This window comes from Cavia porcellus, unplaced genomic scaffold (assembly GCF_034190915.1).
Source record: "Cavia porcellus strain 051 isolate PalLab524CR breed Dunkin Hartley unplaced genomic scaffold, mCavPor4.1 scaffold_25, whole genome shotgun sequence".
Lineage (NCBI taxonomy): Eukaryota > Metazoa > Chordata > Mammalia > Rodentia > Caviidae > Cavia > Cavia porcellus.
In genome coordinates this window covers 6,307,896-6,335,055 of record NW_026947508.1, presented here as the reverse complement: position 1 = coordinate 6,335,055, position 27,160 = coordinate 6,307,896, and the positions used below count along the sequence as shown (strand labels likewise).

Sequence of the window (27,160 nt, the reverse complement as noted above, 5' to 3'; positions counted from 1 at the left end):
AGCTGGTGGGGGCCCCAGACGGGACTGAGCCGGCACTGGGCCGAGCACAGGAGAGGGGAGGCTGGGCCCCGTGGACTAAAGATGGGGGGGCTCCAGGATGGGTGGGACCCGGGGAGGGGCTGTCACAGCAGCAAGTACAGCCTTGGGAGCTTCTGCTTCCCTCTTCCTTGGGATAAATATTTATAGATTCATTTGCCGTCTGCCATACACACTTGGCTGCTTACCTCCTGGTAAAAATAGTGTAGGCTCCCCCACGCCTGCCCTTCCCTCCTCCACCCAGGGAAAGGGACAGAGGGGACCAGTTGAGGACTGCTGCCCCAGAGGCCTCTGAAGGAAGAGTGGTGCCACAGAGCCTGCTGGCCACCGGGTGGTTCAGTGGGCACGGGGGGATGAGGGGCTTCCTGCTGCTGCGAGGAGCAGGCCCGTGCCAGCACTGAGGGACATCAGCAGAGTGGGCATCCAGCTTGGGCAAGGGTTCAGGGCCCTGGTCTGGTTAGGGCCAGGGCCAGGCTGACCAGACCCATTTCTGATAGTGCGCTGGATTGCCGTCCAGTCTGCTCTGGGCCAGGCAAAGCTGAGCATACCCGCAGCTGGTGAGGAGGCAAGGGTCTGGGTCCCCTGGGCATCATGTGCATCTGTGTGCACAGTTGTCTGTGTGTGCAGTTACCTCTGGCTGTAGCCCCTGGGTGGACATGAGGCAGCCTCTCAGTGGGCTCCTAGGAGAGTGAGTTTTCTGTGTCTGATCCAGCATCGTGAATCCCTTCTTACCATAAGCAGTAGAGCAGAGACCCCAGTTAACCTTCTGATCAATAGGGGTGCACCCATTTCCCTGGTGGGAGTCATGGAAAGATGTACTCTCCTGGGGCCGGAATACACAGTAAGTGTGAGCTGACACCATGCCGTGGCTGCTGCCCTGTCCCCAGCTACGCCACAGGCTGTGGCACACAAATGGGGCTCCCTGATGAGGGTAGGACAGGCAGATGGATGAATGCGTGGGGTCACTGTGTGCGCGCGCGCGCGTGTGTGTGTGTGTGTGTGTGTGTGCATGCGCGCGAGCACACGTGTGTACGTGCACCCTTGCTGGCCCCCACGCCCCTCGGTGCCCTGGCCGGGCAGAGTGCAGACTGAGCAGCTGTGGGGGATGGATAGCACTCGAGTAGCCTTGTTAGCATTTCCAGCTGCTCGTGTGGGCTGTCATGGCAGGGATCGGCAGGCTTCTGGGCCTGCCGCTGGTAAGCCAGGCAGTTCCAGCCTGTCCCGTCCGGGCTCGGCGGGGCTGGGGGACGAGGCAGGACAGCGGCAGGAGTCCCAGCCGGGATGGCCTCTTGGTGAGGCTTGGGGGAAGCAAACAGCAATAGAAGTGGCCGGGGGCCCAGCAAGGCCGTCAGGGCCAGGCAGACCCTGGGGGGTGGGACACTGAGGAAAGGAGACCTTCCAGAGCCCCCAGTGGCCGGCAGCCAAGGGAACAGTTCTGCTGTCCAGCAAGCTGGGGTTAGAGGCGGCGGGGCCCGGGCCCGTGCACCTGGGCTGGCAGAGGGGCTGCCAGGGGCCGAGGTGCTGAGCTGGGAAGGTGCCAGGCAAGTGCTGCTGGCACAGCAAGGCTGGAGCTTGGCACAGCCGGGAAGCTGGCCGCCTGCAGTCCTCCTTGGGCCTGTGGTGCTCACACCTGCAGGAAGGCCGCCAGCAGTGCACAGCCTCCTCCCCTTTGCCTGCTGTGCCTCAGTTTCCCATGTATCACAGGGCAAACCACCTCTCCAAGAAGCTCTTTGAGATCAGACATGTAGGAAATGCTGCCAAGAACCAGCTGCTAGGGAGAAAACCTGTGTATGAAGCCATTCGTTCACGTTGAGCCAGCCGCCGTGTGCCAGGCTCTGTGGATGGAGTGCCCTGTAAGCTGGCCCTGAACTCCCAGGCTACTGGGGGAGAGAAGCACATGCTAGGCGGCACCAGGGCAGTTTGCTAAAACTGTGGTCAATCCGGGCGGCCTGCGGCTTGGGGACATGGTCTGCTTGGGGCAGTTGTGTGCAGCCGCAGGCCTCTCACCTCCTGCCCTTCCGTCCCTGCAGCTGAAGGCACCCGGTGCCCTGACCCACCTGCAGGAAAGCCCGCGATGGCGGCCAAGCGCAAAGGTGGCCTGAAGCTCAACGCCATCTGTGCCAAGCTGAGCCGCCAGGTGGTGGTGGAGAAGGGCGCAGAGGCCGGCTCCCAGGCCGAGGGCAGCCCCCTGCGGCCCCGAGACAAGGAGCGCAGTGGTCCCGAGTCGGGGGTGGCTCGGGCCCCCCGCAGCGAAGAAGACAAGAGGCGGGCGGTGATCGAAAAGTGGGTCAACGGGGAGTACAGCGAGGAGCCAGCACCCGTGCCCCTGTTGGGGCGAATCCCCCGAGAGGGCCTGGAGCTGCCACCTGAGGGTGTCTACATGGTCCAGCCTCAGGCCTGCAGCGATGAGGAAGACCATGCAGAAGAGCCCTCCAAAGAGGGGGGTGGCCTCGAGGAGAAGGACTCAGATGGGGCAGCCTCAAAGGACGACAGTGGCCCCAGTGCCAAGCAGGCCTCAGGTGGGTGTTCGGCCTTGCAGTAGAGGCTGCTGCCTGGGAAAGGGCGCAGCACTCTGGGAGGTGGGTGGGGGCAGTGTGTCCAGGGGACTCTCCCCGTCTCTCTGCTGAGCCCAAACCCGCGAGGACTCCCAGGGAGCAGGGCGCAGAGTGACAAAGAAGCAGCTTCCCGCAGTGAGTGTTCAAGAAATAGCCGGTGGAGGGGGGAGTACAGATGGACCAACGACTGCACAGGTGGCGGGTGGGCGGGTATTTTCCAGCTGCAGAGGGATGAGCCAGTCGTGGAGTCACAGAACCTGGCCTCGAGTGTGGGAGCAGAGGGAGGCCAGAGGCCAGGTGAACCCCAGGAACTCTGTGCCCCCATCCTCTCTCTAGGGAGTTCTACGAGGCTTTGTTCTCACGTCTTTCTCTGCTGCTCCCCTGGACCCTGCCTCCAGGCCCTCCCAAGCAGGACCTTGCTGGGCCACCAGGCTGGCCTGGCCCAGCCAGCAGATCCTGTCCCACCCAATCACAGGACTCGGTCCTCTGGTTGGTTTTCCCAGGAGAAGACGCAGGCTCGGCTTCTCCAGTGTTTCCTCGTGCTTAGGACTTGAGGCAGCCTGGAGCTTTCTGCTTCAAGGCGGTGGGCTGGTGGGCAGGGGTCCCCACCAGGACTGGAGCTGGGGGCCAGAGCCTTTGCTTCAGCCCCCAGCCTCCTTCCCAGCCTTGTGCCTGGAGCCCTGTGCCTCCCTGCCTGCTCCCCTGTCCCCTTCCCCCTGCAGCAAGGGGCGCATCTCCTCCCTGTGCGGGGAGCCCTGCACAGCCACATAATTATGCATATAAGATATAAACAGAGCTGTTTAATTATCCTTCGCCACATCAGTGACAGAGTAATTAACAAACATTGCAAGATCAATGAGGAAAAGTGTGACCTTCAGTTTCCTCTGATAGGAAAAGCCCTTGCTGTTGCCAGACACAAGGTGATTGTGCTGGGCCCGAGGAGAAGAGGGGGACCCTGGCAAGGACCACTGTCCCTTCAATACTCCCGCACACCCAGCTCCTCCCGTGGTGAGGTGGGGGACCAGGCCTCACCTCCTGCCCCTTCCCTTTCCGGAGCAGGGATGGGGGTTGCCTGGCGCAGGGATAGGGCTGGCCCTGGCCCATGGCCTTAGGCCTTGCCCCTCAACCCTGAGTATTTGAGCCAGGTGGCCAGCCCCGCTGCCAGGCCACTTGCCTTGGCCTTGGGGCTCCAGAACTCTGGGCTGTCTCAGGGACCCCCATTCAGCCCCCTCCCTGCTCGAAGCTGCCTGCCCTTCAGAGCCTTCGGTTTCTCTGCCATATATAGTGAGGGCTCAGCTGCCTCCAGCTATTTTTAGCCCCTTTTCCTGGTCCCTGAGCCACTGCATGGAACAGCCAGAGCCCACTCCTCCCGGACTGGGCCCCCAACCTGTGGGGCTGGAGCTCAAGGCAGTGGCTGAGCTGTCCCGCCCGCTCTGCCAGGACCACAGCCGGCTGTCCATTCCTGGAGTCACTCTGCTCAGCCGTGCTCTCCTCACCTGGTGGGGTCCCAATTGCCCCCAGGACTGCTCCCTCCCCAGAAGCTCAGGGTCACTCCTTCTGCACCCTTTTGGGTTTCTCGCCCCTACTCTGAAGCCTGGGTGACATCAGGAGGAGCCCCTCGTGCCATGTCTTCTCTTGGTTGTGCTGTTAGGACCCCCAGCCTGGGACACCAGGACAGACCTCTGTGGAGAGGAGAAAGCCTGGTGTCACCTGGGTTGTGTAGGCATCTCTGGCCTGAGGACGCCCAACCCTGATTTGGAGTAGAGCCCCAGTGAGTGTGAGGCATGGCTTAGTGGAGGAGTGAGCGTGCCCAGCACATGAGCGTGGGGGACCACGCATCTGCTGTGCCCCGGCATGTGGGGGTTGTGCCCATGTGTGTCTGCAGAATTGACAGGAAGCGGCCAAGGAGACCTCCTTGTGAGTCTAAGCATGGGTGTGTCTGTACATGAGTGTGCGTGTATGTATGTGCAGATCAGAAATTATGGTAAATGTTTTACCTTCTTAAAAACTATTACAGTGAAAGACACATTGCTCTTAATCCCACTCTAAATTCTCCCCTCACTCTGAATACACTTGGCACTGTGCTTTTTGCTGTAATAAGTTTTTTAAACTTAAATTTCCATTGTATGTTTTGATCACCTGGATATGCGCGTGGCATGTGAGAGTGCATGTGTGTGAATGTGTGTTTGAGGGCGTGCATATACGAGTGTGTGCATGTGTCATTGTACGTGAGAGGAAATGTGTGTGCCCCCAGCAAAGGTCACCAGCTTCTTCATGGGCCCTGGCTATGGCCTGTGGGAGGTGGCTGGGTCCACCAGGGCCAGGCTTGCTGTAGCCCAGTCCTGAGCTCCTGGGTCACCCACTCCCCAGGTTGTCCACAATATGAATCTTGGCTGGAGGGGCCATGCCTAAATCTGGGTGCCACACCCACATAGTCCCTGTCCCTGACCGGCTCTGTGGTAGAGACTAGGAGGCCAGACGATGGAGTGCCTTGGACAAGCCCTGGAGACCCATTTGTGAGGGTCACAGAAGGTTCCCCAGCAGGCCCACCCCCACCCCCCATCTTCCTCACCCCTACCCCCTCCTGACTGTCCATCCACCGCCCACGCCCCTACCTGTTCCCTGGCCCCGGGGTCGGCCCCTGCCTCGGAGGCAGGCTGGGATCTGGCCTCACTTCCAGGGAGATGACTTCTCTTTCATATTAGGCCAAGGCAAGAGAGTGGAGACATTTATGAAACTTTGTTTAATGTACTGAAAAGCCATCGGCCAGAACATTTAGGAAATTGATTTTCCTGGCATTGATGAACTCGTTTTATTTTACCCCAGTATTAATTACTTTTTTTTAAAACAAATTAATTTAAGAGTCGTAAAACCTAACAAGTGAGCCAAATGTCCATAGATCATGTCCTGCTCTGCCCCTCCCCATGTGTGTCCCCTCCTTCCATGCGTGGGGGCTCTGTCCCTTCCCAGAGGTGACCCGCCTCTCTCCGCCCCCATAGGAGAGGCCTCCTCACTGCGGGACTATGCAGCCTCCACCATGACCGAGTTCCTTGGCATGTTTGGCTATGATGACCAGAACACAAGGGACGAGCTGGCCAGGAAGATCAGCTTCGAGAAGTTGCATGCAGGCTCCACCCCCGAGGCGGCCACTTCCTCCATGCTGCCCACCGCAGAGGACGCCCTCAGCAAGCGGGCACGGTTCTCCAAGTACGAGGAGTACATCCGCAAGCTCAAGGCCGGGGAGCAGCTCTCCTGGCCAGCCCACAGCACCAAGACGGAGGAGCGGGCGGGCAAGGAGGTGGTGGGTCCCCTGCCCAGCCTGCGGTTGCCTAGCAACACCACCCACCTGGAGACCAAGGCCACCATCCTGCCCCTGCCATCACACAGCAGCGTCCAGATGCAGAACCTAGTAGCCCGTGCCTCCAAGTACGACTTCTTCATCCAAAAGCTGAAGACGGGCGAGAACCTGCGGCCCCAGAACGGGAGCACCTACAAGAAGCCATCCAAGTATGACCTGGAGAACGTCAAGTACTTGCACCTCTTCAAACCCGGGGAGGGCAGCCCTGACATGGGCGGGGCCATCGCCTTCAAGACAGGCAAGGTGGGGCGCCCCTCCAAGTATGATGTCCGGGGCATCCAGAAGCCCGGCCCTGCCAAGGTTCCGCCCACCCCCAGCCTGGCTCCTGCACCCCTCGCCAGTGTGCCCAGCGCTCCTAGTGCCCCCGGGCCGGGGCCCGAGCCACCCGCCTCACTGTCCTTCAACGCTCCCGAGTACCTTAAGTCTACCTTCTCCAAAACAGACTCCATCACCACGGGGACCGTCTCCACCGTCAAGTAAGGTGCTCCCCGCTTCTGTTGCCACCCAAGCCCCGGGGCAGGACTGGGTGCTCCTGAGAGGCCTGCTCCTTTCCTGTAGTGTTCACGGGAGTGGGCACATCCCCCACCCCTGTGCACCTGGACACTCATGCCAGACTCCTGGGCACATGCTTACACACGCACATGCACACACACAGTGACCGGGAACTGCACTTTCTTGCGTGCCTCTGCTTGCACACAACTCGTCTCCCCAGATTCTCCCACACACTGTTACACACCCAGGCATCGGTGTGGACCTCTCTTTTGCTAACATGCACATCAAGGGCCACCATTGACCCCCATGCCGTGCTGCCACAAGAATGGTGCAGGCTGTGGTTGGCAAAGACAGCCCGCCATAGGGATGCCCAGGTCCATGGCCTGGGCCCTGGGCCACTGAGCGAGACCTTTGCCCAGACCCCTTCCTGCACTGCAGCAGTGGAAGCATAGGGCCCTGAGGTGGACGCAGGCTGCACCCTCCTGCTGGGGGGTGGCACGAGGGGGTAAGATGCTTCCGTCTTGCTGAGGGCCACCCTCCTGCTCCTGTGTTCCTTCCCTGGGTGCCTGCTGCTCCCCGCTCAGTGCTGAGGTACTGGGCTCTGGCTTTGGAGGCTTCTGCCCTGGTGGACACTAAGCCTGGCCTTCCAGCCTGCATCAGAGTTGGGCTAACTGAGCCTGTGCTGGCCTTCTGCCTGGGGACTTTGCCAGTCCCACTCCGAGGGCTCAAAAAACCTGCATAGTCAAGGAGAGAAGGGCTAGGGCCCAGGGCAGAGCTGCCCACCAGAAGCTGCTGGGGCAGAGGCCACCCCCGTCTGCTAATTGGCTGTGCCCTGTGTGTCTCACCAGGAATGGATTGCCCACAGATAAACCAGCTGTCACCGAAGATGTAAACATTTACCAGAAATATATTGCCAGGTAGGCCCCTGGGGAGGAGGCTGTGTGCAGGAAAGGTGGGGGGAGCCAGGGATGCCCAGGATGAGGGACAGACACACGCTGCCCACCAGGAAGGCAAGGCTCTGCCCTCTCTGCTCCCGCTTGCTCTCACCACGCCGAGAGCCCATTGCAGACCTGCCCTTCACTGAGCCAGGCCGCACTGCCCTTCGGCAGCTTGTTCCCAGGCGGGGCTGCCCTGTGTGAGGAGCCCGAGGGCCTGGGCCAAGCCCTCCCGTGGAGCCCTGGGCAGGTGTCAAGACTGAGAAGGGTGGGGGCAGCCCCTTCTGACTTGGTGCCCTGGTGTCTCCCCAGCAAGGCCCTGCTTGTACCTGACATGAGAGCCCCATTTCCATCCCGAGAGCAGTGGGATTACCCCTCTCAGTATCCCCAACGTGGGTCCTCTGGAGGTCGGGGTGTGGCAGGCAGCGCGTAGAGCCCGTGCCCGGGGCACCTGCCTGTCCGCAGCCCCTCTCAGTCTCTCTGCCTCCCCAGCCCTCTGCTCTTTATTATCATTGCTGTCATTAGTAGTAGTGCCTCAGCAGATGGCCCTTTTGGCAGCTTCAGTTGCAGTGTCTATTTGCAGTGGTTCCCCCCTTACGCTGGGCTCCTCCCCTCTCCTGCCTTGCGTCATCTGTGGAGGGGCCAGAGGCACCTTCTCTGACGCGCGCACGGTTTCCTCTCCCTGAGACCGGTGGGGGATCCACCCCCAGCAGTGTTGGGCTGCGAGGGACCCTCCCTGTTTTGGGAGGCCGCTGGGGTCCCGCAGCGTGGGGCTCTTGGTCATGCATTTGGCTGGAGAGTGAGCTCCCTACCACAGGAAGCCAAACAGATGCCGTGCTTTAAAAATTCATAACTCTGGACCGTTTCAAGTGTCAGGAAAAGCCCAGAACAGAGAGAGCCCTTTAATACCTCTCAGTAACAGAGCCCTGGGCAGAGCCAGCCTGGGTCCCTTCCCCGGCTGCAGCTGGAAAGGTGGGGCGTTGATCAGGGCACAACCTGGACGAAGGCCACTGGACTGCCCGGGGCTGCGGGTCTCCTCCCAACTTGGCGCCAGGCCTTTATCTGACCTGGCACTCGCCCCCGAGCAGATGCTGGAACACAGAAAGCTGTCACTGGCCCCTGCATCCCCAGGCCTCTGCCACATTGCCTGTCCCCTCATGTCCCCACCCAGACCCTCCGAACCTCAGCAGCACACATTTGAGGTGTGGGAAGAGCCATCCCCAGGGCTGTCACCCAGTGAGGAGCCTGACCCACCTGTGTCTCTTCAGGTTCTCAGGAAGTCAGCACTGCGGCCACATCCACTGCGCCTACCAGTACCGCGAGCACTACCACTGCCTAGACCCCGAGTGCAACTACCAGGTAAGGGGTGCAACCCTCCCCCCGCCAGCACAGCACGGGGCCTCTTGTCGGATGTGGGGTGGGGGTGCTGATTCCTGGTGAGCCATCGCAAGCCGATCAGGTCCGCAGTGGTCAGCGTGCTGGGGATGGTCATTCTGGGTCCCTTGCCTTGCAGTCTAGAGTAAACCAAGGCCTGTTCCAGGCAGCCTGTGGACATTAGCTGACCAGCACTCCAGAGCCTTCCAAAGTTGTGTTTTCCCCATTTTCATGGTGAAAAGTTGAGGTTCAGGTGGAAAGTACAGAGCTAGCCAAGAGGCAGTGTGGGGCAGTTTGCAGACACCACTCCCTCTGTCTCCAGGGAGCTCAGCCTGGCATCGCCCACAGGAGCTCTGGGCAGGACACACTGTTTCCCCTCAGAGTGCTGGCCATCAGGGCCCACCCAGCAACTTGATGCTCCAGATCTGGCTGTTGGGAGCCCAGGGAGAGGTCAGGGAAGGGTCTGTGGTTCCCTGGCCCTTGAAGTTCTGCCAGCCAAGGGTCAGCGTGCCTAGAACTAGCTGGGCAGCCTCAGCCCTGAGGAGGGCTTATTTATAGGGTGACCCGAGGGGCCCCGGTGCCAGCCCCTGGTCCAGGCACTCTTGGCACTCGAGTTTAGGGCCAGGGCTCCTGCCAACTGGGCGCTGTCTCCTGGCAGAGGTTCACGAGTAAGCAGGATGTGATCCGGCACTACAACATGCACAAGAAGCGCGACAACTCCCTGCAGCACGGCTTCATGCGCTTCAGCCCCCTGGACGACTGCAGCGTCTACTACCACGGCTGCCACCTCAATGGAAAGAGCACCCACTACCACTGCATGCAGGTGCCACCGCCCCGCTCCCAGCACCACGCCCGAGGGCCCAGGCAGCGTACTCTAGCATACGCCCTCCCCATAGCCCCTCACTCTGGGGCAAGGCCCTGGTAGACCAAAAGTCTCCCTTTCTCCTGGCCTGGGCCAGAGGTGCCGGGAGAGCTGCGAGTCCAGGGGCTCAGGCAAGGGCAGCATCTGGTGGCCAGGGCGGGGCCTTCCCCGTGGCCATACTTGGTATGGGGGAAATTCAGTGAGCTGTTTATACAGACTAACATTTTTCAGGCTTTAACACCAAGAGCAGCATTGCAAATGATTCCTGAGGAGGTTTTTGTTTAATTCTCTGTTTTAATGCCATGTAGAGTCTGGGCTTTTTCAAGGTGTCAGACCCAAGAGGAGCAACTTTGGGTTGCAAATAGCAGCCTCCGCGCCCCCCTCATATTTGTCAGGGGTTGTTATGGCCCTGTGGAGCAACCTGGGCGAGAGGAGAGGGGGGCCACCCTTTGGGCCTGAGATGGTGCAGACACTGGCACAGCCCAGCCGTCAAGGGTGCTAGAAGCCACTGCTTTTTACTCAATATGGCAACGTTGCCTGCCTGGCCCAGCTGCGGTGGGTGGGAGGGCCCTGTGCCCGGGAGCCATCCACTGAGCAAGTCACTGAGCTAAAGGTGACCTCCAAGGTTCAGCCCCTGCCCACCCCCAAGGGCTTCAGCCATAGTGCTACAGACTGGGATGCAAAGCTCAACCCTTGCCAAGTGGGGCTCCCTCGCTTGGTCCCCAAGAGTGTGGAGTCTGAGAACACTCAGCCCTCAGTTCGGGCAGGTCCTGGTCCCTCCCTAGGTGGCCTGGGGGTTGTTTCAGAAGCTCTGCTTCAGGGCCTCAGGGGACAGGCGGCCGTGGAGGGTTAGAGGTGGCACATCCCTGAGTTGAGACCCTGCGGCTCCAGCCACTCCCAGAGCTCTGACGTCACCCAGCAGTACTGAGCCTCAGCTCCCTGACTGTGGTCTGGCCCGCACAGGTGGGCTGTAACAAGGTGTACACAAGCACGTCCGACGTGATGACGCACGAGAACTTCCACAAGAAAAATACACAGCTCATCAACGATGGCTTCCAGCGCTTCCGAGCCACCGAGGACTGCGGCACGGCTGACTGCCAGTTCTACGGACAGAAAACCACGCACTTCCACTGCAGGTAGGCAGGCGGCACGGGGCTCCTGCTGGGGGAGGGCAGGGGCAGGCACCTGGGGCCAGAGGCCCTGGCTTAGTCCAGCCGTGGCCGTTGGCCCAGCGGACCACCTGGGGGTGAGGTCCCATGACAGCTTGCAACGTCCCCTCCAGGCGCCCCGGCTGCACATTCACCTTCAAGAACAAGTGTGACATCGAGAAGCACAAGAGCTACCACATCAAGGACGACGCCTATGCCAAGGACGGCTTCAAGAAGTTCTACAAGTACGAGGAGTGCAAGTACGAGGGCTGCGTGTACAGCAAGGCCACCAACCACTTCCACTGCATCCGCGCCGGCTGCGGCTTCACCTTCACCTCCACCAGCCAGATGACCTCCCACAAGCGCAAGCACGAGCGCCGCCACGTCCGCTCCTCCGGCGTGCTGGGGCTGCCGCCCTCGCTGCTGGGCGCCAAGGACACGGAGCACGAGGAGTCCAGCAACGACGACCTGGTTGACTTCTCTGCCCTGAGCAGCAAGAACTCCAGCCTCAGCGCCTCCCCCACCAGCCAGCAGTCCTCCGCGTCCCTGGCTGCCGCCGCCGCCGCCGCCGCCACCGCCACCACCGCCACCGAGGCCATGCCCAGCGCCACCAAGCCTCCCAACAGCAAGGTCTCGGGGCTGCTGCCCCAGGGCCTGCCTGGCTCCATCCCACTGGCCCTGGCCCTCTCCAACTCTGGGCTGCCCACCACCGCGCCCTATTTCCCCCTGCTTCCTGGAAGGGGGAGCACTTCCCTGCCCGTGGGTGCCCCCGGCCTCCTGGGTGCCATGTCATCAGGGGCAGCGGCCTCGGCAGCCCCTGACACGCCTGCTCTGGTGGCCTCCGGAGCTGGAGATTCGGCCCCGGTAGCTGCCACCTCTGTGCCAGTGGCCCCTGCCTCCATCATGGAGAGGATCTCTGCAAGCAAAGGCCTCATCTCGCCCATGATGGCCAGACTGGCTGCGGCCGCCCTCAAGCCCTCTGCCACCTTTGACTCAGGTGAGCAGGCTGGGCGCTGCCCAGGAAGCAGGCACCCTGTCGACCCCAGTAGCTGCCCGGGCCCAGGCTGCAGAGCAGGGGAGTGTGGGAACGGTTGTCCGTCAGGGCCGAGCACCCTGGTCTCCCACCAGCCAGGCCCCTTCTTTGCCTGGTCTCTGCCTCTGTCCTTTTTATCTCCTCTTTGGTGCGCCTACCTCTGGCCAAAATGCCACCAGATGTTCTCCCTCTGTTTTCCCTGAAGCAGGGTAAGAGTCCCTAGCTCCAGAGGTGCCCGGGACCCCTCCCATCACTGATAGGTCCCAAAAAGACCTGTTCTCTCCACCCTCCATCTCCTGCAGCTGACTCGGAATAGGACAAGTCTGGCCCAGTGGCAGGGTGGCTGCTTGTCTCGCCTAGGGAGCCCCTCTGGGCTCTTCCCTGGTAGAACTTTCTAGGCCTAAGAACTTTTTGCTCTGCACTGTCAGCATTGGCAGCCACCAGCTGTAGCTGTTTGAAACTGGCTAGTGTGATGAAGTAGCCCCCTGGCAGTGGTACCATGTGAGGCTGGGCACAGTTGCACCTCAGGGCTCGCACCAGCTCCCTGTGCGGCAGCTCCCCTGGTGCCTCTCTCTCCCTCCCTCACCCTCCCTCTCACTTTCTTCCTGCTTCCCCCTGCTATCTGTCTGACTTAGCTCTTCCTTTCCCTCCTCCTCTCCCTTGGCTTCCCCATCTAGCTAATAAGCATTAGTTGGTCTTTGTGAAGACTTCAGCCTTGGATGTGGCTCATTTCATTCATTCATTCAACAACCACTGGTAATTGTCCAGGGCCACTTGCTGGGTGCTCCCTGAGGGCTAACAGTGAGCTGTGCTGGGGACACAGGCAAGAGGACAAACAGAAGCCCTGCCCTGTGGAGCTGCTGGGGCAGGGAGGACGCTCTGTCCCCAGGCCACAGCTACAAGCAGTAAAGTCAACACCGAGGCTCGGCTCCCTCAGAGACTGTCTTGGAAGCAGCCGGGACAGAGGGTCCCCGCCTCTCCAGGCTGCCTATGCTGGGCCCACTTTCCTGGGCACAAGGGACCAGTGACTTCAGGACCTGCTGGAGTGCGGCCTCCAGAGGGCCGCTCATGTCCCCTCAGGGGGCAGTCGGGAGGACCCAGCGTCTGCTCCAGGAGCTGGAGGGGACCTGGCCTGGGGCCCACACTGAGGGCTGCAGGAGGGCAGCACCTGCTCCAGAGCCACCTGGGCTCGGCGGCCAGACTGTCAAGTACTTCTTTCCCTTAGACAAATCTCCTTCCCCAAAAAGAAAGGTCAGAGGAAGGGGAGGGGATGTTGCCTTTATTTTTAATAAAATGGCACTTGCTGTCTGTGAAGCAGCTCTCTGTCAGCTGTAGCGCCTGGGGGCAAATTAATATTTCAGTCACTTGGGGATTGTGGAGCAAGGCTCGGGACACACTCCCGTCAGCAACTTCCTTCGCCCCTGCCCCACTTGGCCTCTGGCAGCCTCTTCCCGCCCCGCTCCCCTTGGACGCAGCCTAGCCCGCCTGTCCTGTCCGCAGGGGTGGGCCTGAGTCCCTGCCCCGGACAGCTTGACGCGAGGTCACAGTCTGATTGGCCGTGGCCCCCGCGGCCCTGACACAGCAGAGGCCTCCCCGGGCATGCTCAGTGCGAGGCAGGGCCGTCGCCCGGCAACAGCAACAGCGGGCCAGGGACCAGGCGGCCGCTCCCAGTCCAGATCTGCCACTTTCCCTCAGCATTAACAGAGTCTTTAATAAAAGCTTAAGCGGCAGCCCCACAAATCGACTGTGACAGTTGGTGGAGGAAATGAAGGGCCCCAGCCTCCCGCCCTCCTCCTCCAGGAGGCCCTGAGCCAGGACAACTTTGACATAATTTTGCAATAATTATCACTTGAAGAATTGCCACACAGGGGTAAGCGTCGCAAGTGATCACGTCAGTGGGGAGAATCGCTGACCAGCAGCTAGGGCTCCTCGGGGGCCCCTGGCCCGCCCGGATGCATCCCTCCCCAGGGGGGAACTGATGTTCCAGAAGCCTCAGCCCCTCTAAGCCCACCTTCTTCTCCCTCCCCTTCCCTGCAGGAAGTGGGCAGCCGGCCGCCCCCGCCAGGTTCCCCCCAGCCCAGGTGAAGCAGGAGCCCTGCAGCGGGGACAGCGCTGGTGCCCCGGGCCCACACGAGGCTGCCCAGGACCGCAGTCTTGACCTGACTGTGAAGGAGCCCAGGTGAGGCGAGGCCACGTGGCAGCACCCCCAGAGCTGGGCCCAGGGCTGGGTCGGGCGGCTCGACCTCCCTTTGGGTTGGTGGCAACAGGCCACACTGGAGCCCTGGCGTGGCCGGGAAGGGTGGACTGCTGGACTCGGTACCCCGACATCTGAGCCGAAGCCCCTTGGCTTGTGTGTTCCAGTAATGAATCAAATGGCCACGCAGTCCCAGCCAATTCATCTCTTTTATCCTCGCTTATGAATAAGGTAAGAGCCATCCATCACACGCCTCCCGTCCCCCATCCGGAGAAATTAAAGCTGTGCTGGGGGTGGGGGATGTGTTTGTTTTTTAATGTTTTCCTTCTAATAAGATGAGTTTGTACCATTTAAATTTTGAGGCCATTTTTCATCGAATATAATTTCAGAGCCACTGCTTACAAATTAATTTAATGAACTGGCTGAAGAAATATATTCCAGCTTCTGACACCTTTTTTTTCCCTTCAGATGGAGGGCTCCAAAAAGCTTTTCCAGAGCCTTCTAACTTCCCTTGCCCTCAGTTATTAATGTTATTTATTTATTTTATATCTTATTTTTTGGTTTGTTTAAAAAGGGGTGGGGTGGGGGCAGGAGACTAAAGTGGGAGCCGACCATCAATTTCCACTTTTCGGGTTGACTAATGGTCTCGGACGCCTCCCAGAGAGGTCGCTCCAGAATATTTATTTTAAATAATGCAGGGTCTTTGTAAATTATATATCATCTCAAATATATTTTTCCCCTTCACATGATAAATTTGACTGCGGCAAGATTAATTTGGTTACTGTACACAAGTGACTGGCTTGAAGAGGGCTGGGCCTCCAGGCTGGGTCCTGGCCGGGCACATGGGCTCGATGCCCGGCGACCCAGGCCCTGGCACCCGCCTTCCCTCTCCGCCTGTCCTCCTGGTCTCCTTGGGGTGCTGCCCCGCCCCGCAGCCTCGCCCCCCTCCCTGGCTCCCTGCTCCTTTGTGTGCCTTCTCTTGTTCTCCAGGAATTCATAGGGGTTCCCCCCACTCCTCCTCCTCCTGCACTTCTTTTGAAAATCTTCTGGCAGGAAAATAAGCAGGGAGCCTAAAGTCTGGGGGAGACAGGCTGCGCTGCGCCTGCCCGGGAGCACCCGGCTCGAACGGCAGCTCCTGCGGCGCAGGGGCTGCATGGGAAGCGGGGCCCTGCCTCTCCCTCGGCCCGGCAGGCCGAGCCCTTCAGACCAGCCGTGCTGGGGCAGGTCTGTCCAGGGGTCCTCCTGCCCCAAGTTCAGCTTCTGTCGCCACAGATGTCTCAGGGCAACCCCGGGCTCGGCGGCCTGCTGAACATCAAGGTGGAAGCAGATGGGAGCCCCACGGTGGAGCCCTCGCCCTTCCTGGGCAAGGCCATGAAGGCGCTGGTTCAGGAGAAGCTGTCGGAGCCCTGGAAGGCGTACCTCCGCAGGTGAGGCTGGAGCCTGCGGGAGCCCGGCCTGCCCACCCCGGCCCTTCCTCTAACCGGCTGGCTGCTCCCGCCAGGTTCGGTACCAAGGACTTCTGTGACGCCCAGTGTGACTTTCTGCACAAGGCCCACTTCCACTGTGTGGTGGAGGAGTGTGGCGCGCTCTTCAGCACCCTGGACGGGGCCATCAAGCACGCAAAGTGAGTGGGGGTCCCCGGGCCCCAGGGCCCAGCGAGGCCCCAGCAGCCCCTCCAAGCAGGACTGCATGCTGAGCTCCAGACTCCACAAGCCGCCGCCACAGGCCCAGCCCTGGCCCAGACCCTACGTGAGGCCCTGAGCACTGGCCACTGTGGTGCCGGGCCAGGCAGAGACTGCAACCTGGCCACAAATGCCCTTGCAGAGTGGCCAGAAGGGGCTGAAGTCCCACCGGAGAGGCTCAGCTCAGACCTAGGGCAGGCCACGGCCTCTCCAGCCTCACGTGGCATCTTTAGGTTCCCTTTGACCTACATACGGAGCTGAGTGTGTAAATCGTGTGGAATTAGAAAGGGGCCAGTGCAAAGGCTGGTTTTCAGAACCTGACAACCTGTGGAACGGGTGGCTCCCGGGTACCGGTCAGCCCCCCGCAGGCGTCCCCAGCTGCTGGTCCCCACCTGGGGAGAGCCTGCAGAACCTGTGAACCCCAGGGCAGGCTCTGAGGAAGAGCAGACACTAGGCAGGGCCTGGGGACACACACACACATGCACACAGGCACACACACCTAAGTGCAGAAGCTTGGGACACGAGCAGGTCACAGGAAGGAAGTGATAGTCAGGGCCAGGAGCGGAGGCCAGGAGGGAATCCCTGGTGCAGAACTGGAGGACACAGCCATTTTTCTCAAGTCCTGTCTGGCAGACCCTGGGAGACATGCTGAGCCTGTGCTGGGAACGGGGAGGGATGCTGGACCCTCGGCCTGGGATGAGACAGGGGCAGTGCAGCCAGGGAAGGGCAGACCTGTCAGCGGGCGCCCCCTACCCCTACCTCAGACACCCCCTTTTGTCCCCAGCTTCCACTTCCGGACAGAGGGAGGAGCAGCGAAAGGCAATGCAGAGGCTTCTTTCCCAGCCTCTGCCGCCGAGACCAAGCCTCCCCTGGCACCCGCGTCCCCTCCGGCACCCACTGGCACCACAGTCCCGGGGTCTTCTTTGGAAGGGCCCACTCCCAACTCGGCCTCGGTGCCCTCCACCCCCACCCTGCTCGCCTGGAAGCAGCTGGCTTCCGCCATACCCCAGATGCCTCAGATGCCCGCGTCAGTGCCTCACCTGCCCGCCTCACCCTTGGCGACGACTTCTCTAGAGAACGCCAAGCCCCAGGTCAAACCCGGATTCCTCCAGTTCCAGGAGAAGTGAGTCCCTCGAGGAGCGGGCACCTGGTCCCTGTGTGTCTCGGGAGTGGGTGTAGCAGGGGCAGCGAGGAGGCCCTGCTCCTCACCTGCAGTCAGCACTGGCTGTCCCCAGCCTCTGAGAGGTGGCCACCAGGCCACGTCCTCCTAGCCAAAGATGCGGCTGCCCACGCCTCACTTTCTGCTCCTTAGCAGCTGGCAGGTGGGAACATTGGCATAGTGGTCACTGCTCCGGCCGGGTCGGGGCCACCACGACCCCACAAGGCCCCACCAGGGTAGGCAGGGCTGGTTTCTGGGCCCTTCCCGGCGCCCTTGCTGGGTTCCTCTGGGGCTCACACCCAGGCTGAGTCTGCAGGGTGTGGAAGCCATGGGTGCGGGCGAAGGGGTGAGGCCCCTCCGGGCTGGTGCCCACCCGCAGGGGCTCTGGAAGGGACTTTCCTCACAGAATGGTGGTGGCTCCTTGCGGCGAGAACGGTGACTTTGTATCGTAATGTGTGTGGCTTCCTGTTCTCAATAAAAGTAATAAATTGGATTATTTATACCGCCTGAGTGGCAGCTGTCCTCCCTCTCTGAGCTCCTGGGACTGGGCCTATGGCATAGAAGAGGACCAGACTGCCTCTCTGTCCCTCTTCGCTTCCCCCCGCAAAGTGGCAGCCCCTTAGCTTTTGGGGCCTGAGCAGAGGGCCCACAATGGGTCTACCATCCAGGCACTGCAGTGCTGACAACCAGGACAGGAGGCTGGAGGCCCAAGTCCTCCTGCCCCCTCTCAAGCAGTCCCAGCACTTCCCCACACCCCTGCCACCAGCCCTGCCACCCTGGCTCCTGGGCGCTCCGAGTGGGAGGGTGCCCAGGCCTCAGATGACCCGGAGCCCTAGCAGCTGTGCGCCTCAGCAGGGCTGACACCAGGCACACGTCCCTACTTGCTGAGGTCCCACAGCAGCAGCGCTTCCTGGTAGGGCTGTGCACCCATCTGCAGGCTGTCAGTCAGCCACATCCAAGGCAGTGCCAGGCCAGCCAGGCCCTCGCGGGCACCCTGCCAGGGCTGGCAGCACCATCCTTATTTTCACATCCAAGAAGTTATTGCAGCCACTCTTATCTGTAATCTCGAGGTGTGGCCGTGGAAACTACATGTCCCAGCATGCAATGCTCTGGGCACCCTGCACATCGCAATCCCTATGCACCAGGCCAAGTGCCTAAAAGGAGGCAGGAATGCATGCTGGGATCTGTAGTCTCCAGCTAAATTGGCCTGTTGAGCAGGAGACCTAGTCCAGGGCCATTCCTCTTGATTGTACCACTGGTGAATGAAGAGTGAACCCCAATCCAGGTAAAGTCAGGACACCAGTAGGGAGGGCTTGGAAATGCCAATGACCTTCTGGGCTATGGTTTCCTTCCAGTGATCCTTGCCTCGCCACGGACTGCAAGTACGCCAACAAGTTCCACTTCCATTGTCTCTTTGGGAACTGCAAGTATGTCTGCAAGACCTCCGGCAAGGCTGAGTCCCACTGCCTGGACCACATCAACCCCAACAACAGCCTGGTGAACGTGCGAGACCAGTTCGCTTACTATTCCCTGCAGTGTCTCTGTCCCAACCAGGTCAGCGTGGCGGGCAGAGGGTGGCCGGGCAGGGGAGGCACAGGGCCCAGCACAGGCTCCTCCTGGCAGAGACTCTGCTTTTCACACCCTTCTTAAATTGGCTTCTACCAGACTCTAGAAAGGACACTGTCTGCCCCTGGGTTCCCAGTGGACTCTGGGTCGGGAACCAGATTGGTGTCACGTTGTTGAGGTCTGTCATTCAGTCCAGACCCCCACCGGGTGGCTAACTGGGCAGGTGACATCCTTCCTGCCTCTCCCAGCATTAGCTATGGCCCTTTCCCCAGACACCCAGAATTTTTAAACAGGCTCGTGGATAAATAAAGGGATAGAATTGTCCAGACCCAGACAGGAAGGACAGGTTTAAAAGGCCTACTCCCTCGACTGGCAAGGACTACCTGAGGAGCTGGAGTAAAAGTCTGAGTGTGCAGAAAAGACTGCCGGGATACATTACTAATGTCTGTTCTGAGTCTAGGTTTGCAGGGAAGACTGCTAGGATGGATTAATTATGTCTGCCTAGGTCTGGGCACACAGAGTGCTAGTGTGAATTAGTGATGTCTGTCTAGATCTGTCCATATAGGGAAGAGTGTGTGGGTGGATTGATTAGTGATGTCTGCCTAGGTTGGCATATGGGAAGAATGAAAATAGATTAGTGATGTCTGCTCTGAGTGTGACATTAGTGAGGGCTTAGTTGAGTTTTACCATGTTTGAGTAACATGGCAAAAGGGATAAACTGCCTTTTAACATATGAAAGATCTGTACACAATTGTGCTTTCTGATTCTGAAAGAGGAAGAACACAGTACCAAAGGCCTGCACAGCCTGAGGCCTGCACGGCAGAAGCTCAGGAATTCTCCACCTGTCCTGAGCCTGCTGTGTTTCCCTGCAGCACTGCGAGTTCCGGATGCGCGGGCACTACCATTGCCTCCGGACCGGCTGCTATTTTGTGACCAACATCACCACCAAGCTGCCGTGGCACATAAAGAAGCATGAGAAGGCTGAGCGGCGGGCGGCCAATGGGTTCAAGTACTTCACCAAGCGCGAGGAGTGTGGCCGGCTAGGTACTTACGGCCAGGGCGGGGACTGTGGCTTAGACCCCTGGGCCCTGCTGACCAGTGGCACCTGTGTCCTCCCGCCTCTGACACCATGGTTTGTTAAAGAGGTCACAGACTCACAAAGTGTTCAAGCCCAAACACCCTGGGAGTGCCTCTCTAGCCAAGGCAGATGTCCTGGGCCTCACTGCTCAGCTCTCTTTCCCTTTCCGCGAGGCCATGCAGGTCAGCCTGGGGGTTCTAGACATTGCTCATCCAGGGGTCCTTTCCCTGGCTTTAATTATGAGGTTTTTGTCCAAAATGAGCCATCCACTCCCCCACTCATCCTGCAGTTACTGACTGAGGAGCAGCTGTGCGCTGCTGCTGACTGGGGCGGGTGGCGACAGTGTAGTGGCCGCTAGGATTGGTTGTCTGGTGTGTGCTGGCCTGGGCTTGGTGCTGGAAACCTGCTGGGGACAGTCAATACCTCGTGTGCTCAGCTAGTGGCGGGCAGGGGACTCCGGAAGGCAGTGGCCACAAGTGTGTGAGGAAGAGGCCACGGGGAGCCCTGAGCTCGGCAGCAGATGCCTCGGGGTCCACCCTGCTGCTGCTGAGCTCGCTGGTCCGCCTCTGGCTCTCCTGGGCAGAGAGCTCAAGGGTCAGCGGGCAGAGGGCACAGCCCACCCTCTGCCTCAGGAGGGAGCCACAGTTATAAGCCTGCAGATGTGGGCCCGGAATCTCCCGGGAATAACTGGAACCTGGAGGGCAGGTGGGGCAGACAGGCAGAGGCCCCAGGCTGCAGGCCAAGCCTGCTGCGGCCTGTGGTCATGGCAGCAGGGTCCTGGGGGAGCTGGCCCCTCCAGAGGTGAAGGGTGAGATAGTCCGAGTCAGTTGCCAGCAAAGAAAGGAAAAGAACCTTCCCTTCAAGTATTAGTTCAGAAAGGATGCATGGCCTGGAGAGGGGCGGTAACCATGGCAACAGGTGTCAACACAGGGTGGCCTATGCGTCTTGAGTCTCAGTTTACAGATGTCGGGGGATTTTGTAATTGCCATTATTTACTCAACTTTGGGTGTTTTTGGTGGTAGTTGGGACCAAACAAAGGTGGGGGATGATATGAGACACCTGGCCAGCTTGGTGCCATGGCAACGGGCAGGCCTTCACCTGCCCTTGGCTGATGCTGCTTCAGCCCTGCCTGCTTGGTTTGTTCTCAGGCCGCAGCGCAGCAGAGGTGGGCGGGTCAGGTGAGGCCAGCTGTGGCGGCCAGTGTTGGGGGCACAGACACCACCCCAGGCCCCCAGAGGAGGTGTGGGGACACATGGCTTGCCAGGAGGTGGCTGACCGTGTGGACAGGTCCCTGGAGCTCGGGCCTCCTAGACACGAGGCGGGGCTGGGGCCCGCTCGCCACCTCCTGTGCAAGGCTGGGGGGCTGAGTGGTGGGGTTGGGGCCCCGAAGAGACGCACCTGCCTGGCCAGCCGCTCCCCCAGCTCACGACAGAGCTGACACGCGGGGCTGAGCCCCGGCCCCTGGACGGCTCACCCCTGGCGGGCTGTGTCCGCAGGCTGCAAGTACAACCAGGTGAACAGCCACTTCCACTGCATCCGGGAGGGCTGCCAGTTCTCCTTCCTGCTCAAGCACCAGATGACCTCCCACGCGCGGAAGCACATGCGGAGGATGCTGGGGAAGAACTTCGACCGCGCGCCCCCGGCCCAGGTGAGCACGGGGCCTCCAGGATGCGCGGCCCGCCGCCCGTGCTCCCCTCCCGGGCCGAGGGCCAGGCCCCAATCCCGTGGCCGACTTCCTCAGGGACCCCCGCTGCCTTTCAGGGCCCGCCAAGCCTGATGGACGCCGAGACGGATGAGGGCATGGACTACACGGGCTGCAGCCCGGGCGCCGCCTCCTCCGAGTCGTCCACCATGGACCGGAGCTGCTCCAGCACGCCGGTGGGCAACGAGAGCACAGCGGCAGGTGAGCGGGGTGGGCCCGGCCCAGGTCCGCTGCCGCCGCCCGGGCGAGGCCCCGGGCTGTCCCCTCCCCTGCCCTCCCATCTGTGTCGCACTCTCTCTGCTCATCTGTCCACATGTTTTCACACCATACTTGCTTCTGCCATTGGGTTTCTCATTTTGGTTCTTTTTGTTTTTTCTTTGTTTTGGTCTTTTTGTTTTGTTTTGTTTTCTGCTTTTCTCCACCTCTCCAGGCTGCCCGGCTCCTCCTCCTCCTCCTCTTCCTCCTCCTGCTGCCGCTGGTGACGAGGCTGCCCGCGGGGCCCCGCAGCCCCCCCTGGCTCCGTCCTTCCCCCCGGCCGTGCTGCGGCCGGCCCTCCCCACCCTCCCATGCCTCTTCTCTCCGTCCTGTCTCTCATACTCTCTGCTCGGTGCCAGCCTGGGAGCCAGCCGGGGCCTGGCCCACCCCATCAGCAGCCCGCCCAGCTTCCCGCCCATCACTGCCAGTCCAACTCCAGTAAAAAGTGACGTCCCCCTAGTTCAGGACGCCGCAGGTAACTCGCACACACCTTCTCACAGTGTCTGTCCCCCTGCCTGCTCCTCCGGTCGTAGCCTAGGCCCTGGCCCCTCTCTGCGGCCAGCTGAGCCAAGGGCAGGGCCACCCTGCGCCCTTGACGGCCCAGCACCTCGGAGGGCGAAGCACCCGAGAGCTCGGCTCCATCCCCGCACGGCTCCCCAGGCTCGGCTCATTCCCTCAGGACCTGCTGCTTCTTGGCGAAGGGCAGGGCCCCCAGCAACCGCACCAGACTCCCTCTCGTGGCCTGTGGATGTCCTTGGGCCTGGGCGGGACGGAGCCTGTCTCTGCTGCTCTCAGGGCCCCTCTGGGACCTGCCTGGGTTTGGGGAGTCCTGAGCCCCAGCCCTGTGGGGTCACTGCCTGCTCTTGGCCCTTGGGTGGAGATGTCACCCAGTCTGCTTCTCTGTCAGCCCCCTTCCAGCTCACGCCTGCCCAGGCACACATGGTCCAGGTGCCAGGGGATGACTAACCAGGTCAGGGAAGCTCCGCTGCTGGTGTGGTAACAGCGCCCTGCGGCCGTGGGAGCACAGTGGCCCTGTCAGTCCCTGTGGGTTTCAGGCCTGAGCCCTCCAGCACCCCCAGCACATCCTTGGCCCAGGTTTTTCTCCCATCTGCCAAGGACAGGCGACTGGGCCTGTCCCATAGACAGCAGAGTGATGGCCGGGCTTTCTAGGTAGGCCAGGGAGGGCCATGCCTGTCCTGCCCTGAGGCTGAGCCTGGGGTCTCTGGAGTTTCTGGACAGTGTCAGAGCCAGCTGCCTCTGCCTAGCAGCCAGTGTCTCCCAGAAAAGCGGTACCAGAGTCCTTGGCCACGGGGTCTCTGTGCCTTGGAAGCAGTCTGGGGCCAGGGTGGGCACTGATGGTTCCCCCACTTGCCACTGAGCCCCTTCGTGGTCTTGGGCCAGGGCAGAGCTTTGGCAGAGAGGGCAGGCACACCTTCCTGATGATTAGCTCCTGAGGCCTGGCCTCTCGGTCCAGCTCAGGGCAGAAAACACCAAACGAGGACCTCAAGGAACCTTCTAATATAGCAAGCGTGGTGGCAAAAGCCAACAATTCCAGCACTCTGGGAGGTTAAGGCAGGAGAATTATAAGTTCAGGCTCAGCCTGGGCTCCTTAGTGACTTGGTGAGACCCTGTCTCAGAATAAAATCTAAAAAAGGGGATGAATGTAATTGTTACATACTGCAAACAGTACTAAGGAAAATGAAAGTTAAAAGAATACAAGGACAGAGGACTTAGCTCAGTGCAAGGCCCTGGGTTCAAGTCCCTTTACCAGAAACAAATGGGAAAGTTCTGGTGCCAAGGAGGGTCACAGAGGTGCAGCCCCGTGGCAAGCAGGCAGGTCCCCTGTGCGCCTTAGGCAGCCGGGCAGCTGGGGAACCAGCCGACCTGTCCCTGTTAGAGGCAGGCGTGTCATGGCATCCTGGCCCCAGCCCAGCGTGGACAGTTACCCTGCTGACCTAGATCCCCCTTCGGCTTGTATTAGCACCCTCATATTCTGATCATACGTACTGGCCAGGAAGCGGCTCGGCCTCCCTGCTGACCTGGTCGGGGGCACCGGGAGGCCTGAGATCTGGAGGACAGGGCCAACCCGGGACTCGCTTGGCCACGGTGTGGGAAGGGGCCCGCGTGGTGTGGTACCGGGCACGGTGCCACAGGCAGCCCTGCTGCACTGACCTCCTGCGACCCTCCCCAGGGAACACCATCTCCATGCCCACCGCCTCAGGGGCCAAAAAGCGCTTCTGGATCATCGAGGACATGTCGCCCTTTGGCAAGCGGCGGAAGACGGCCTCCTCACGCAAGATGCTGGACGAGGGCATGATGCTGGAGGGCTTCCGGCGCTTCGACCTCTACGAAGACTGCAGGGACACGGCCTGCCAATTCTCGCTCAAGGTCACGCACTACCACTGCACGCGGGAGAACTGCGGCTACAAATTCTGCGGGCGCACGCACATGTACAAGCACGCGCAGCACCACGACCGCGTGGACAACCTGGTGCTGGACGACTTCAAACGCTTCAAGGCCTCGCTCAGCTGCCACTTCGCCGACTGCCCGTTCTCGGGCACCAGCACGCACTTCCACTGCCTGCGCTGCCGCTTCCGCTGCACCGACAGCACCAAGGTCACGGCGCACCGCAAGCACCACGGCAAGCAGGACGTGATCAGCGCCGCGGGCTTCTGCCAGTTCAGCTCGAGCGCCGACTGCGCGGTGCCCGACTGCAAGTACAAGCTCAAGTGCTCGCACTTCCACTGCACCTTCCCCGGCTGCCGCCACACGGTGGTGGGCATGTCGCAGATGGACTCGCACAAGCGCAAGCACGAGAAGCAGGAGCGCGGGGAGCCGCCCGCAGCCTCGCCCTCGCCCTCACCCTCCCCGGGGGGCCTGGAGGGGGCGCTGGCGCTGGGCGCCGAGCCCGGGGGGTCCCTGCTCTTCCTGCAGTCAGCGGCCGCCGCCGGCCTGGGCCTGGCGCTAGGTGACGCGTGTGACCCCGGCCCGCCCGCCGCCACAGCTGCAGCCCCCGGCCCGAAGGAGGGGCCCGCTGGGCCTGGCCCAGCCGGCGCTGGCATCCAGGCCACGGGGGAGTCCTCCCAGGAGGACGAGGAGGAGGAGCTGGAGCTGCAGGAGGAGGAGGCCGAGGATGACGACGACGAGGACGACAACGAGGATGACGAGGATGAGGACGAGGATGAAGACGAGGAGGACGAGGACCTGCGCACCGACTCGGAGGAGTCCCTGCCGGAGGCTGGGGCTGAGACCCCGGCCCTGGCCGCCCTGGGCACCCCAGGGCCAGCGCCTGCCGCTGCCTCGCCCTAGGTCACACGGTCGCCCTGCCGTCTGTGTCTGTGACGCTGCCCTCTGTACAGAGCCCCCCGCCCACCCGCTTGTCCGGACCTGGGAGGGGAGGTACCCGCGCCCCGCCGGTGCTTCTGGACCCCGAGTCCGTCTCAGGACAGAGGCGGGGACCCCTGGTGCTCCGGGCCAGACGCACAGCTCAGCGGCTGGAAGCCTAGGCCGCCCGAGGACCCTGCATGGCTGCAGTCGGGGATCTTCAGGGAAAGCGCAGGTGCTCCCGTCAGGGGACCCCATAGTCAGCACCACACCGCGCAGGCCAGACTGTCCACTGCTCAGGACCCAGGGCTGCCGGGGACACCTAGGAACCCGCCCCGTTGCTGGGGCAGCCAGCACCTGCAGCCTCCAGCAGGGGCCCCCAACCAAGTGCAGCTAAGATGCCCCTTTACCCAGGGCAGGGTGGGCAGGAGGTGGCCAGCGTGGGTGACACTGCAGGGACGTGGAGGGAATCCTGGAATCAGCCCGCCCCAGGGCCCAGCTGCCGCACTGTCCCCTCCCCTGGGCTGGGGTCAGGTCTGTGCAGTTTTCCAGTCACCCCCAAAGCGGAAGCTGTGTCCCCGCGACCTGGGGCCGAGGTCTCAGCCAGCCTGGTGGTGCAGACCAGAAAGATGTGGCTGTTTTGGCTTTAATATTCAGAATGGGAAAAGATACCAGAAAGCTGTACAGTATTTTCCTGCAAAGGTTATTATTCTCCATAGAACAAAAAGAGTAAACAGCAGGCGGGCGCGGCGGGCCACCTCCGGACCAGCCCGGGGTTGGGGAGCCGAGTGCAATGTCCCCGCGGGGTTGTGGGTGGCGCTGATTTCGAGGCCTTAGCGGTCTGAGGCCATCTGTCTTCACACTAGCACTGATGGAGCCGCACGACCCCGCTTCTAACTTGAATTTTGTAGAGACAAGAAAAACAGACTCTTACTGTTGATCCAAGTTCGTAATTAATTTAACATTTGAGTTTCCTCTCAGTTCTGTGTGGCTTTGTAGGGCGCTCTCCTCGTTCCAGTTTGTTTTGTTTGGGGTGCTTCTTTGCTGGTGCAGCCCACCCAGACCTGGTCCCCTTTTCAAAATCTCTCTTCCTGGGGTGGCGGGGCCTTCCGAGCCTCACACAGGCTTACCTGCAGGTGCACCGGGCGGGGCCACAGGCCAGGCCAGGGCTGTCACCAGAGGCGCCTGGCCGGAGCTCTCCAGGGATCCTGCTAGCAGGGCATGGCTTTCTTTCCTTTTTTTTTTTTTTTTTTTTTTCTTTAGGGTCTTGCTTTGTAGTTCAGGCTGGCCTTGAACTCACTGTGTAGTCTAGGCTGGCCTTGAATTTGCAGCGATCCCTCCTGCCTCAGCCTCCCTTTCCTTTTTTATCTTTGGTGTGTGTGTGTGTGTGTATCCCCTCTGCCACCCACAGCCAGAAAGCCAGGCCCATCCCAACTGGAGAGGAGTAGGAAGGGCAGGAGGAGTGGTCATAGTGTACTGAGTTCAACAGGAAGTAGGCTGAGTCCCACGCCCTCCCCAGAGCCCCCCGAGTTCTGTGGGTGCCCGTGCTGCTGCGGAGCGGGGCGCAGGCTCCACACTCCCATGGGACCCTGTGTCTGTGGAAGGAGTTTTGTAAAGGAAAAATAAAGTTTTTCAATGTAGCAGCATAAAACCAAGAAAAAAAAAAAAGAGAGGACGCGGACAGCGCCCAGTCCGGCCTCTGTCCCCTTCACATTGCACACTAGGACTATAAGCCATTGCTAGCTCATTTGGGATTTTAATGTGTAATTTTATTTTCTTTCTGTGGGGAAAACGATGCTTGATCCACCGATGCTCTTTTTAATGTTTTATAACTATGTATGTGTATATATATAAATATAAAATAATATGTATGCACATATGTGTGTATATATCTATATGTATATACATATATAGATATATAGAGATATATAGAGAGGTTTTGAGACAAAAAAAAAATGCAGACCGTGAAACCGAACTGAACAGCGTGTGCTCTGATTACTTGAATCTGGTCTCCTCGGCACCTGGTTATTAAGAACTGAATATTTTTCCACTTGAATTTAGTGCTATTAGAAATTTAATATATGTGTTTTATTTATTTGATTTTTTTTTTGCATGACTGATGCAAGGTTTGACATTTTCACTCAATAAAAACTGGAAAAAAATCCATCAAGTTATCTTTTATTTTTAAAATCACCCCCCCCCCCGGAAGCTGGCATCGACTCAGCTGGGCCTCAGATGTCAGTGGGGAGGGGACAGCCATGTGGAGCGCAGCGGAATCGGGGGACGGAGCAGCTTCGCTCCCTGGCATCAGGCCGGGTGGCAGGGCTGCCCCAGGCCTCCCGTGTCCTTCCCTGGCTGGGCCCCCTTTGGCCCCCTCGCTCCTTCCTGCAGGGGCCTGCCCGGGCTG

General features: G+C 60.5%; 1 protein-coding gene across 5 annotated transcripts in view; it reads left to right on the top strand.

Annotated features, from left to right (window-relative positions):
• Casz1 (castor zinc finger 1) overlaps nt 1-26,848 on the top strand; it is a 140,632-nt gene extending 113,784 nt beyond the window's left edge. For 4 of the 5 annotated variants that reach the window (XM_063235505.1, XM_063235506.1, XM_063235507.1 and 1 more), the window contains 18 exons: nt 2,067-2,555; nt 5,591-6,425; nt 7,290-7,358; nt 8,645-8,735; nt 9,409-9,573; nt 10,576-10,748; nt 10,895-11,757; nt 13,831-13,972; nt 14,155-14,218; nt 15,260-15,414; nt 15,489-15,611; nt 16,454-16,792; nt 18,184-18,382; nt 19,267-19,438; nt 20,969-21,120; nt 21,234-21,375; nt 21,605-21,904; nt 23,621-26,848. In XM_063235505.1, coding sequence (XP_063091575.1) covers nt 2,067-2,555; nt 5,591-6,425; nt 7,290-7,358; nt 8,645-8,735; nt 9,409-9,573; nt 10,576-10,748; nt 10,895-11,757; nt 13,831-13,972; nt 14,155-14,218; nt 15,260-15,414; nt 15,489-15,611; nt 16,454-16,792; nt 18,184-18,382; nt 19,267-19,438; nt 20,969-21,120; nt 21,234-21,375; nt 21,605-21,904; nt 23,621-24,738 — 5,591 coding nt within the window. In that variant the 3' untranslated portion in view covers nt 24,739-26,848. The remainder of the gene's footprint in view (nt 1-2,066; nt 2,556-5,590; nt 6,426-7,289; nt 7,359-8,644; nt 8,736-9,408; nt 9,574-10,575; nt 10,749-10,894; nt 11,758-13,830; nt 13,973-14,154; nt 14,219-15,259; nt 15,415-15,488; nt 15,612-16,453; nt 16,793-18,183; nt 18,383-19,266; nt 19,439-20,968; nt 21,121-21,233; nt 21,376-21,604; nt 21,905-23,620) is intronic. The other variant, XM_063235508.1, reaches the window with a different exon arrangement.
• Nucleotides 26,849-27,160: the final 312 nt, after the last annotated feature.